This window comes from Copidosoma floridanum, unplaced genomic scaffold (genome assembly GCF_036245765.1).
Source record: "Copidosoma floridanum isolate Cflo_tuat_1 unplaced genomic scaffold, Cflo_Japanese_pri ptg000018l, whole genome shotgun sequence".
NCBI lineage: Eukaryota > Metazoa > Arthropoda > Insecta > Hymenoptera > Encyrtidae > Copidosoma > Copidosoma floridanum.
This window is the reverse complement of record NW_028321895.1, coordinates 855,901-868,414: the sequence shown is the minus strand read 5'-3', so window position 1 is coordinate 868,414 and position 12,514 is coordinate 855,901. Positions and strand designations below refer to the sequence as shown.

Below are 12,514 nucleotides of genomic sequence, written 5' to 3'. Positions count from 1 at the left end.
TTAACAATTTAATCGTATCCTAAAGCATACTATGAGAAAAAGTTTAGTGTAAGAGGTAATTACAAGTGGCTCAATATTTTACAACAGTAGATAACTTCTTACAATAATCAAAAATATCGAACGATTGGAGTGAAGCCAAAAAATATTTCAGAAGTTAATAAAAAAATATATTACGAAAATAAATATATTCGAAAAGAAGAACAATACAAAAATTGAAAGATATTGATAAAGTACGTTTGAGTAATACTAAACAAGTCTTTGAAAAAAAATATACGCCTAACTGGTCGATAGAAATTTTTACTATAACCCGAGTGGCACCAACAAAGCCATTTACTTACCATTTGTAGGATTGTTAGCAGCAGCCCATCTCTGGTGGCTTTTACGAGCAAGAACTGCAGAAAACTAAGTATTCTAATAGTTATCTTGTTGACAAAATTCCACGCCAACAAAAAAATTAGGTTTTCGTTAAATGGTTGGGTTTTGATAATACCCACAATAGTTTGACAAAAAATTAATTTTAACAAAAAAATAAAAATAAAAAAAAACAAAAAAAAATTATGTATGGAAAATATATGGAAAATGCATAAAAATAAATGAAGTAAATGATAATATTTGTTGTTGTGATAGAGTTAATTTCATAAAGAAATTTTTTATAAAAAAAAAATACATGGCTCTATTTTTGTTATTTTTTCAAAAACGATTTTACCTATACACTTGAAAACTGAATATGACAACCATAATAAGTTATAAAAAGCTCTATGTTGTGTATGGAATCTAATAAAATACTATAGAGCACTTCATTATCAACAAAATTTTTTGACACTGCACTAAGTAAAAATATTTGAAACTCGCTATTGAGTTTCACAACTGCCTTTATTCTGTATTTCGTGTTAAATTTCTTTAATTTGGTAACCATATAGCTGGGGTTTACTGCCATTTTGGTGATTTTCTTGCATAATTGGAAGCCTACAGAAGTGACTTTATTTAAAGCTACCAGTTCAGACATCTGTAACAAAGAAATCCAAAGTTTTTAATTAGTTTTAATATTCATGAAAAAAAAAAAAAAAAAAATAGGTTGAAAAATGCAGGTACGAAGTAAACAAATTTATATTCACATATGAATTGCCTTTTTTCTAAATAAGAGTTCTTCAAAATTGTCCGTATCCAAACTTGTTCTCTTGTACGGTGGTTTTTGGTCGATGCCCCTTGCTTTCAACACTAATCAGTTGTTGACTTGATGTTGCTGTCTGGAAGCTCTGATCAAAATGGCCTGCACATGTTATTGCGATTTCTTTTATGAGGTTTCTACTACCACATAAGGTAGCTCTACTACAGTAATCTTCCCCCTCTCACTTTTTTTTATAAGTTACTTCTTGCCCGTTGTCGTCACCCTTTTGTTTTTATTTGTTACGTTCTTTATTTGTTTTATCAATCTTGCTAGACGATGAGTCAGTCATAGACATAAAATTACATTTCTCACTATCATAAAAACTAGAAGTTATCGTATTTCGCTTATTGTTTTGCATTTCATCATGTGTACGCATATTTTGTAGTGGCTCCGGATGTGAAGGTTCCTCTATTTCTTTCCGTAATGTCACCAAGTTGATCCCTTCTCGAAACCTCTCTCCTGTACAAGTTGTTTTCCGTCTGTCCTCGTTGTTATTATTTTTTTTTTTCAGTCTTCATGTAATGTGAATTTTGCTTTTCTATTTATTACTTTATTATTCCTTGGTGATGTATCAGCATGACTCTTATTTCCTAGATTTGTTACATTTTCTCTATCCTTCTTAGCTTTCTCTTCCTCTACCACTCCATCTTGCCGTTTGTGATTTACTTTATAATGCCCTCCGAGTAACGCGTCAGCGATGTTAGGAAAAATGCATCGCTTATCATCACGTGAGCTAAGAGCAATTTTTTTGTTGTTTTTTATCAGTATAAATCTTGTGCAGAACAGATCTTATATTAATTTCCTCTCGATTTATGTTTATCTTTTTATTGCTTAGGTCATCGATGTAATCATTTAAATCAATGGTGGCTTTAACAATATTGGTCTTAATACCCTTTGCTTTTTTTATTATGTCTTGATTTTAAATGAGAATGCTGTACATTTTACTTCTAAGACCAATGAACTTCGTTATAATATTGCCATTACACTTATCCTCCATGAGTCCATGATTTTTTAATTTTTAAGTGGTATTGTATACTTATTATTTTTGGGGTAGTAAGATGTATCGAATTTCTGAATGTCTGTTTTCATAATTTCATAAATTTCATCGTTTTTAATTTCATATATTAAACTGTCTGTATCAGTACACAACAGCTGACAATCATTTTTCTGATTTAGAAATCATATAATCATAATGAAAGCGGTATACAAGCGCTTTAGACAAGTCCATTACAGTAAGCCCAATATATGTGGGCTTTTTTATCATTACTTCCATTTGTTGTAATTGGATCGCTAAGAAATTTTCATCAGAATTATCACTGCTATGAAAATTAGTCCAAGCAATACATGCGCCTTCACCGTAACGCTTATCCCAGTTGTGTAAAAGCTTAGAATTTACTCGCTTTCTTTCATTCTCCATTGTCTTTTCAAAAATGGCATTATTTAAATGTTAAAAAACCGTTTTTTTAAACTCATTTTTAGCTTTTTTCTTTTATCACTATTCAGGTCTATATCCTCCTTGAGCCATTAACTTTGCTGAAATCTTAAAGCCCAATGAGTTCTTGTTACTCTTGATCTATGATTTTTAGCTTGCTTGAGAGCTTAATAATGAATTACACAGTTATGCTTATTATGTAACGTAATCATTATTTTTTTTTTTTTGAATTTGGAGCTAAAATTTGTTTCGAGCTGAACTGTAAGTCTTTATCAGAATCATGAAGCACCTCTTTCCTAAATCTACTTCTCAAATTTGTCCGTAATCACATTCATTGCTAATTTTATAATAAACGTGAGATTGTTTGTCAACGTTTTTGACCCACTTGAATCCACCATAAGGAAGTCGTTGAGTCATAGCCCAACCACATGAATGAACAAATAGTATGCCAACTTATCCAGTGATGAAGGTAAAAATAAATAAAAGTCAATAAAACGTCAGTTGATTTTCGTTTCCTTAATGTATATAAAAGAAATATATTCTTCTTTCGTCTAAGGTATTACGGCTATCCTTCCAGAAAAACAAGTAACAAGTTTTTGTATGAATAAATGCGCATTATAGTTAGTTAGGTTGTGAAAAACTATGGGTATTGTTCATGAGTCTTGGTACTTAAGATTTCATTCGTTATGTGCAGGGCTTTAATATCTGTAATAAAAAACTAAATTTATAAATAAGTTTAAAAAAAAAAAAATATTCATTAAAAAAGTCTCATAAAAAACATTTACTTTCCAGTAAAATAGCAATGATCGTGAGTTTTATCGTCATTTTTAACATATTTCTCACATGTATGACATTTGTCAGAGTTAAAAAAGTTAGAATTCTCTTCTTCAGTTAATGATCTCAATGGCACTGGATTATAATACATACTTTGCAAAATTTATGGTGAGATCTCCCATGTCTTTAACAAACTAGGTATCTGGATTTTCACAGTATTCAGTTTTTTTTCTATAAGAAACGTATTGTAATTTAGTATCGTCAAAACTGCACTTAACATAGTATCCAACACTTAATGCTTCATGGCGTTGTATTGCTGGATCGCTACTCTGTACAGGTTTTAGTAAACACTCAAAGCCTGCATGTACTTTAAAGAGCACTTAATTTTTGTTTTTACAATTTTTCAATTTCAAAATATTATTACCACATTTTAATAAGCTTACTTTACATTTATTGACTTTAACGCACTTCACTGTGTGTATTATAAGTTTTTCATTAGTTTTGAAGAAATACAGACAACGATCCCAAATGTGTATTTTACGTTTACATTAAATAAGAGAGCTTCTTACAAGTGGAGACAAATCTTTTACCCACAAATACTAACAATGGTATTCATTATTATTTGTATGATAAACCCTGCTCTCTAAGCTTTCTTCTGAATCAGCATCTTCTTCGTATACCTTCCCTTCTTCATATGCATTATCTTTTTCTTCGTATACCTCTTCTATAATAACATTATCAGCACGGTGAAGATGATTTGTCTCCTCACTCTCTTCTACATCATAGTTTTCTGCATCATCTTTTTTTTCTTCTACTTCTCTTATCATTTCAAAATAATTGAAATCATCTTCGTTGTTAAATTTTTATTTTTATTTTTTTTTTGTTCCTTATCATCCATTTCTATGTACTGACTTTCTATAAGTAACAAATTTATATGTATAGGCTTTTTTTCAGCTGATAAATAAAAGGCAAAAGTTTTAAAAGTATTCTCTATATTTTCTAAAAAGTATGCATTAACCGAAATACCATTATGTTTTTCAAACTTCGATACTTGCGTAGGTTGCATTGGAAATAATATCCCAGTGAAATCGTTAGGATTTTTTTTTTTTTTATAATTCGAGTCTCAATTCGCATTTTTACTTGCATAATGTAGTGCCAATAAAATGGCTGATTTAAAGTATTGGTGATCTAAAATCTCAAAATTTACGCAGGCTTTTTTTAATAATAGAACTGGGTTGTTCTATGTAAGAATTACCATTTATAGCCTTATATTTATTCATATTTACTACTAAATTTAAAATATAGCGCTGAGTCCACCCGGAATTTCGTTCTTGAAGTTCATCCATGTTGGTAGCAATGGGTTTTTGAATATTATTTTCAAACCATTCATGCAAATTAGTCGTATGAAAAATACATTTAAATTTAGTTTTAAGGTACTTAACTTCAATCATCTCCGTATCATTTTTTAATAAGACAAATTCTGCTGCTAAAACTGCATTAATTTTTAAAACATGCTGCTGATTTAGAATTTTTGGCACTTTCACAACAAACTCTTTTTCTGCAGAGTTCAAACATTTTATCACATCCAAGTGCTTGCTATTAACAATGATAACAGTTCTTATACGATTCTGAAATGCACTATCAAGTTCTTTCCAGACCACAGCAGTAGCATCATCATCATTATCATTATGGTTTGATGTAGTACCAAGAGCATGTCCCTAAATTTCTAATTTTTAAAGAAATGATTCTAAAAAAGTTGTTATGAGACACTGAATATTTAATAATTTTTTCTTAACATGCGATGACAATTTTACAGATTGCTAATAGTTTTTAATGCTTTCAAGCACTATAATACTATTATAAAGTGTATCTTAAATTTTTGTTGTATTTTCACTACTCAACAGTCGTTGATGTTCTACTCGCGTTATTTCACAAAAAATCACAAAATTTTCTATACAGTCAGTATGAGCAGAATTATTAAAAAGTCGCTCCGTGATATCGACACCGATTGCTATCGTCCTCAAATGATTCCAACGGGGCTTTGATGTATGTTTTAAGCTCTCTGGTTACATGGATAAAAGCGCTTCGTCTTAGTGGGGCAACAAAAGAATATAGTATACGTACAGTGTATAAAAAGTGATTTTAAGTAAGTATAAATATTAGTTGATTGTTAGTTGTACTTGCTTAAAGATGGTTCAATACGTGATTGATATGCAAGGCTTTAAGACTATATTTAACGAATTCTTTTTAAAGAGGTAGCAATTCTACCTTAAGAGGAAGAAGATTATACACCAACAGTGCTCCTTTTTAAGCCCCCTACCATCCCTTAAGCCACCTAAGGCCTGAAAATAAACCTGAAAATCTATGGTTAGAACGTTATTACCATGGTCTTCTTTGGAACTCTGGAGAAGTGGCCAATGAAGATTCAATAATCACTTTTCAGTCCATTATTAAAGAAGATGACGTTATTTATGTTAAAAGACTTGAAAAAATGAGATAGCTTTGTCAAGTGTTTCTAAATAGGTATATGATTCATACAATCCAATGTAAAAATTTATAATAAATAAAAAGATCACGAATAAAAACTAAAGAACTATTTTCTCCCTCTTAGGTTCATTCACAACTTTGAAGAATAATTGTCACTGAAACAATTTAATATGATTCATGTGACACGTACAAACCATACATTTAAATCAACCTACTGTACTGTGAAGAATGCCTCAGCTATAAAAACAAGTATATTAAAAAGAACAAGTTTGAACAGATAAGCTATTCTTAATATGAAGTTAATTTATAGAAATTTAAAATATAGTCAACCAATTTTGCTCACCACTACCTAAGAGAAGTGACATTATTTTATGTGCATCAATAAAATGATCACAAAAAATTATTTATAAGTGTTAATTTTTTGATCCCTATCCTCTTAAGCCATTTTGCTCATCTACTTCAGGTAAGATGCTAATAATTTTAGTACGAGAGTATAATTGAAATATCACACATCAATATGTGTGCCTATGTAAGCTAATGTACTTCGGCAGAGCTGTCCTCGTTTAAGAAGATCTATCACTTACTCTTTCGCAGACGGATACACTTTATTCATACTCACACCTTGGCAATTAGGGCACTGTAACAGGTCACTTTTATTCATACAACACATTGACTCACCTCTTATCCTTTCGTCTGTCCCATCTCATCTGACCCAAAGAGAGACTCATCTCTCTAAATAGGCAAGCGAATAATACGAGATAAACATCTCATATATGCACTAATAAGTAAAAAATTTTTACGTATCAAAACACGTACCCACTTTTTATTTCAGCATAGGCATCTTTAACAATGAATTTTGCACAATGCTTTTGCTCTCTTATTATTGAGGCATATTAGATATCACCCTTTATTGTAATTTAATAAGCAAGTCAACTATAGACAAGGGTTTAAAAATATACATGCACGTATTTGTTTATATTTACAGTTAGAACATACAACTTTCCACTAGCTTCAAATTTTTTATAACAAAAAGATCTGCTGGAAAAGGTTTCAGTTAATAAGATGCTTCTAAGTGAGGAAGCATTTGTTCCCAACGATACTCCTACACCTTTAATCAAGAGTGCGACTTTACTGATAGTAAATCCAGGATTTGATCTATTGTTAAGGTCGAGACGTCGCAAACGATTTCCTTTTAAGTGTGTTAGAGAAAACGTGGTCGTAGAAATTTCATTGTGGAAAAATCATTATGGATTTTTTCAATTTTGGGTCATTTCAGTCGAATACTTGAATCATCTATTACCAGAACTTATAACTGACAGGAGCGTATGGAGACCTCATAACGTGTATTTTAAAGCTAAAAGTAACGCAAATCCGTTACTCATGATTTTATACTTTAAAAAAGACATTTGCACTGTTTTATGCTGCTGTCAACTTTCAAAATATAGCGTGAAAGACAGAAGAAGACTTATTTTCTGAAAAGGTAAGTTGTTTACTCTTACTTACTTTTTAAAAATAAATGTCATTTCTTCATTTAAAAATTTTTTTTTTTCAGCAGTGGTATCAGCAGCAATCTCAGAAAATTTGTTCTCTACGTCATTATTTTTATTTATTTCTGATAAACGTCACACAATATTGCAACACGATTTAAGATAAATATTTAATGTATGACGATGTTACAATCTACGATTTACGTAAGCATATGTCACCTCAAGAAAGAAAAAAAAGCGTTGGAATAGATACATCGCAAAAAATCTCAAGTTCAAGAAATTATATTTGTGTGAGGTTTGTGTGATATCTCCTTATCCAGGTAGGCAGTGCAAGAACTTAAGGTATCACCAGACATCATTGTGTAGTAAACACGAGACTATGAAAAAGTCGTTATGTGTTGCTTACCACCTGAAGGGGTACAGCGAAAGCAACAGAAAGTTCTACACGGGCTCATGAAGGTCTTGTGTCGTTCTTAGAATTACTGATGCGGAGACTATTTATTTATGTATAATTTAAACGACAAAGGACATAAAAAGTGAGAGCGTAAATTGGAATTTATCGGTCGCCCCTATTATCTTCAGAACAGGGTGATGAAAGAGATAGATTGTGACAAAGATGAGTGTAAGGAGTTGTGTCACCTGGTGTGGGGATTTTTTACCTTGGATGGTGAATTAATAATGTATAAAAGAGTGTTCAAAAAAGTGTGGATTCTTAAAAATATACGTATCAAGTTTTGTTTGCACGCTCATATGTAAGCTTACTTTTAAGATATCTGTTTTATATGATATATACATTAAAAAAAATATTTTTTGTATTTATTTGATAGACCATAACTCTATGTACCAGCTCTCAAGAAAAAAAATCGCTTGGAATTGGGCAAGTGCTGAGCCATTGGGAGAATATAGGTATGATCACTTGAAAAATATGAGCACGGGTGCGCCCACTTACACATGCACGTACGCGTATGTGCATTTTCATGCATGCACGCACAGGTGAGTGGTCAAAACGGGGGCCTCCTCGCTAGTGCAACACATGGAATCGTCCTTTCTTGGAAAGGTGTATATGATATATTAAGAAAAAATCAATAATCGGTCCTAGCTAGAACTGTGAAAATCTTTTTTTGTACTTATTAAAGTTACTACAAATATATGTATTAAATTAAAATTTTCGTCATTATAAAAATCCATTTACATATTATCCTAACAATCTCGAACCTTAGACTTATTAACTTGCTCTATTTATTGACAAGGTACTGTATCTACAATGAGTAAGCCAACGTTTTGGGATACGATTTCAGTAATGATATAGTATACATGTTTTCTCTAGCGTAACTCTATCATGCAAGTAGGCAAGCGCTCACTTACACATGCACGTACGCATATGTGCATTTTCATGCATGCGCGTATAGGTGAGTTATCAGAGCGGGGGCCTTTTCACAAGTACAACACATGGATTCGTCCCTTCCCTCAGAGCGGAAGTTAACCAAATACTATCCAGCATCAGCACTTACACATGCGTATACACGAGTGTGCATTTTTATGCGTGTAGGTAAATGGTCCAATCTGAAATCGAGTCTAGAGAACAATCTGATACTGGAAAGAGGAGTGCAGATAAGCTCGCACGATATAGCTTGGCTAACCTACTCTTGCGGCACTACCCCTCCGCCCCCGGAGCCCCATGCCCTCACGCTACAGCTCCCCCTTCGCTGAGCCAGAACCCACCCAGCTTACCTACTTATTTATTAGTATTATGTAGTAATACGGACTTTTAGCTACGTTGAAGAAAATCTATGAATAGTCTTCATTCATCATCTTTGTAAGTACCCTCATTTAGTTTGTCCATCAGTCCATTAACATTGTGATAATACACGAGATCCACGCTTCTTGAGAAACATTTTCTGAAAGGTCTTAGTAGTATAAACTTTTTGTTTCTTATGTCGATGAATTTTTTTCTTTTTACTTTGCAGCAAGAACCTCAACTCCTTCTTTAGGTAATCGTAGATCTCTCACTTGATCATTTAATTCTGTCTGGTTTCCTGTTTGCACATATTTATTATCGCTTATGTCTGACATTGTACTTTTAACCTCAGAATTTTCATCAATTTCTATTTTACTAAGTAAAGAAGAAATTTGACTGCCTTCATCATTATTACTTTCTTTTGTTGGAGCCATGAACGACTTTTTCACACTCAAAACATTTACGTACTGAATCTTGTGAAAATTTGACGAATTGAAACCATGAGTTTTTTCATACAAAAATAACAATTTGCTTTACTTTCTGGTTTATTCCAAACCATGGGCTTTACAAATTTCGATAGAGTTTTTTTTATGTATTGCATGAGCATCAATCAATAATAACCACATTGTGGTAGCCAATACTGCTTATCCTCAACCTCTTTGTATTTAAAACGCTCCTCATACTTGTTTTCAAATCATCATTAAATGTTCAGTGATTTTTTTTTATAGTTTACATTTTCCACAAATATAGCAGAAAAATTTTTATTTGTCATGACAGATATGTTAATAGTGAATGATTCCACTCAATGAAGAATGAGCTTAGGAGAAAGATTTAAAAGAGCCATGGATATATTTAAAAAACCTGCAAATTAGAGATTCTGTTCTGGTCGCAGGTGGGTCCACCGTCCTAGGGGTGATAACATAAATACCTTCCTAGGTCTGAGTATGAGAGCCTTTCAACTTTGACGACGACAAAGTCAACTCGTCGTTGAACACACTATGGCATTATTTTCACACCCTATCGCTTCCCTGCAGGGTAGCGTGCCTTCACTTGCTTCGTAACTCCAGAGAATCGGAAAATAGACCATTTCACACTTTCTAAACTAAGTCAGTGGTCACTATCTCCAGCATTTACTAGTGCTGCAGGTATTCTATATGCATGCATACTAATATGCAGGCACACATACACTTATACATGAATGTACCTGCGCATTCATGCAAATGTATATGAACATGCGTGTGTACGCAAATACGTTCATGAAATCACTCTTATGTATACACGCATGTAAAAACACAGTAATATAAAGTAATGTTTTGTATCAAGGAGAGTTAGAAGCCTTATTTAATCTATCACTTAGATTCTTCAGAAAAAAGTTTCTATGTAGTTAGATGATATGCAGTAAGATGGCTACATGTACTGGTATTATCTCACCTGCCGTACGTAAGTACGAAAATTTAGATACCTTTTACCTTTAGAAATAATAGCAATACGTTTAATAAACATTTTGCAACATTTTCTTGATACAGCCTAAGGTATGTGATAAAAATAAGATGATTTATAATATTATAACGTAGTTTTTAAATTACTAATTTAACAATCATAGATACATAAATACGATGTTTTGATTCATAAATTAGTTTTTTTGTGATATGACCTAAATATGCTCTTTAAGATAACGTGTTATAGTAAAACTTTAACAAGGTTACAGTTCAGAGATTGCAAAAATAATAGAATACATATGTTTACCTCTTTTTACCGTTTTTACGGGGATTTGACCTTGAAATAATCGTGACACTGACGTGCTACGATTAAATAAACTTTGGATTCATATTCAGAGGAAAAAATACAGAGGATTAAATATGTTTAGTAATTTTAATCATGACCTCGATCCTAACGTACTACGGTCAAACGGACAATGGATTCGTGTTCAGCAGGAAAAAATTCATGCGAATGTAATGTTTTTATTTCTGGACAAAAAAATATTTTTTTGTGGGCCTGTATAATTTACAGTGAATCATTTTCTCCTCTCAGCGCAACACATTCTTGCTTTTAAATTTTTATCGCGTTATGTTATATGGAATATAAAAAAAATTAAAGCCATAGTAAAACTAACCAATGCTAATTCGAGAGTAAGATCATCTTTATACACATAATCATCAGAAGTTTAAAAACATTGTTAATTTTTTATCATTATTTAAATGTAGATCAGATTAAAATGAGTGCATTGGCACTGTAATATAGCCACACAGTTATGTCTTGTTTGAGAAAAACATCAAACTTCAATCATTGTAGTGTGGGATTAAAAATTTCTAACCTCATCATTAAAGGGAATACTGTCCGTTGCCTCAAATCCTTATGATTCTAATCTTCTTCAGAGTTGTGCAAAAAACAGTAGAATACTAATATTACAGTATGTGGCAGTTAAATTTTTCTAACAGCTGTTTTTGATATTTGATGAAGCTTGCGTAACTGTGCCAAATATTAATGAGTATTCTATGATAAATGAGTTAGTTCTTGTGCAAGAAAGTACTAATGAAAGATGCTTCACTAATAATCATTGATTCCTAACAAATAGTAACAAGTAGGTTAAACAGCTTAAATTAATTATAAGCTTTTCACGATAAACCAATTAATTACTGGGCTACAAAGCGCTGGTAATGATTGATTATGGTATCTATAACTGTCTTACAATAAAATTATTTTCGAGATAAGCAACTGCAATCTATAAGTAGCCTAGCTATTTATTAGTTTTTTAAAGTACGTAAATTAGTTTTTAGGCAAACAAGTTTCAGTGGTAAGCGAGTGCTTAGCTACTCATTCTATTTATATCATTATTGAATGATCTTCCAAGCGAGCAAGTTCCAGCACTGGGCTGCCCAGCTATTGATCATCTATTTAAATAAATTAGCTCTTAGACAATAAAGTGTTGGGAATATGTTATTCTGCTAATTAATATTTTTTATAGTAAAAAAATTATTTCTTGGGCAAGCAAGCGCTGATAATGAGTTGCTCATAAGCTATTTATTAGTTCCTTGTAATAAGAGAATACGTTTCTAAGCGAGCAAGCACCGTTAGTAAGTTGCTGAGCTTTTTTTTTTTTTTTATTATGAACCAATAGCCTTTCATCAAGGTTTTACCTTACACTTTCTGAATAAAACACCGTAGCGTTTTGACTTGGAATATACACTGTTTCAAATTAAAAATTTTGTATATTTTTTTGCCTTTTGTAAGAACAAAAAACTTTTTATTAAAAAAATTTTTGTCTGTAATGCACACAATTTATCTGGTCAAATAATAAGCTGTAAAAAGTAAAAAAAATATAATGAGGCTAAAAAGTGTCGCGCGTTTAATATGCTATAAAATAATTGTTGGCCTCAAAGAACCATTTATTTGCACTTTCTAGCGTTATAAGAAATGGAAATGGTTAT

The 12,514-nt window shown here is 31.8% G+C and overlaps 1 protein-coding gene across 3 annotated transcripts in view; it reads right to left on the bottom strand.

Moving 5' to 3' along the window:
• Nucleotides 1-12,514, bottom strand: part of PCB (Pyruvate carboxylase) — a 953,241-nt gene that overhangs the window by 329,070 nt on the left and 611,657 nt on the right. Inside the window, exon 10 of one of the 3 annotated variants that reach the window (XM_089592494.1) lies at nucleotides 3,570-3,576. The exons of the other annotated variants lie outside the window; for them this stretch is intronic. Coding sequence (XP_089448620.1) covers nucleotides 3,570-3,576 — 7 coding nt within the window. The remainder of the gene's footprint in view (nucleotides 1-3,569; nucleotides 3,577-12,514) is intronic. 3 annotated transcript variants of the gene reach the window in all.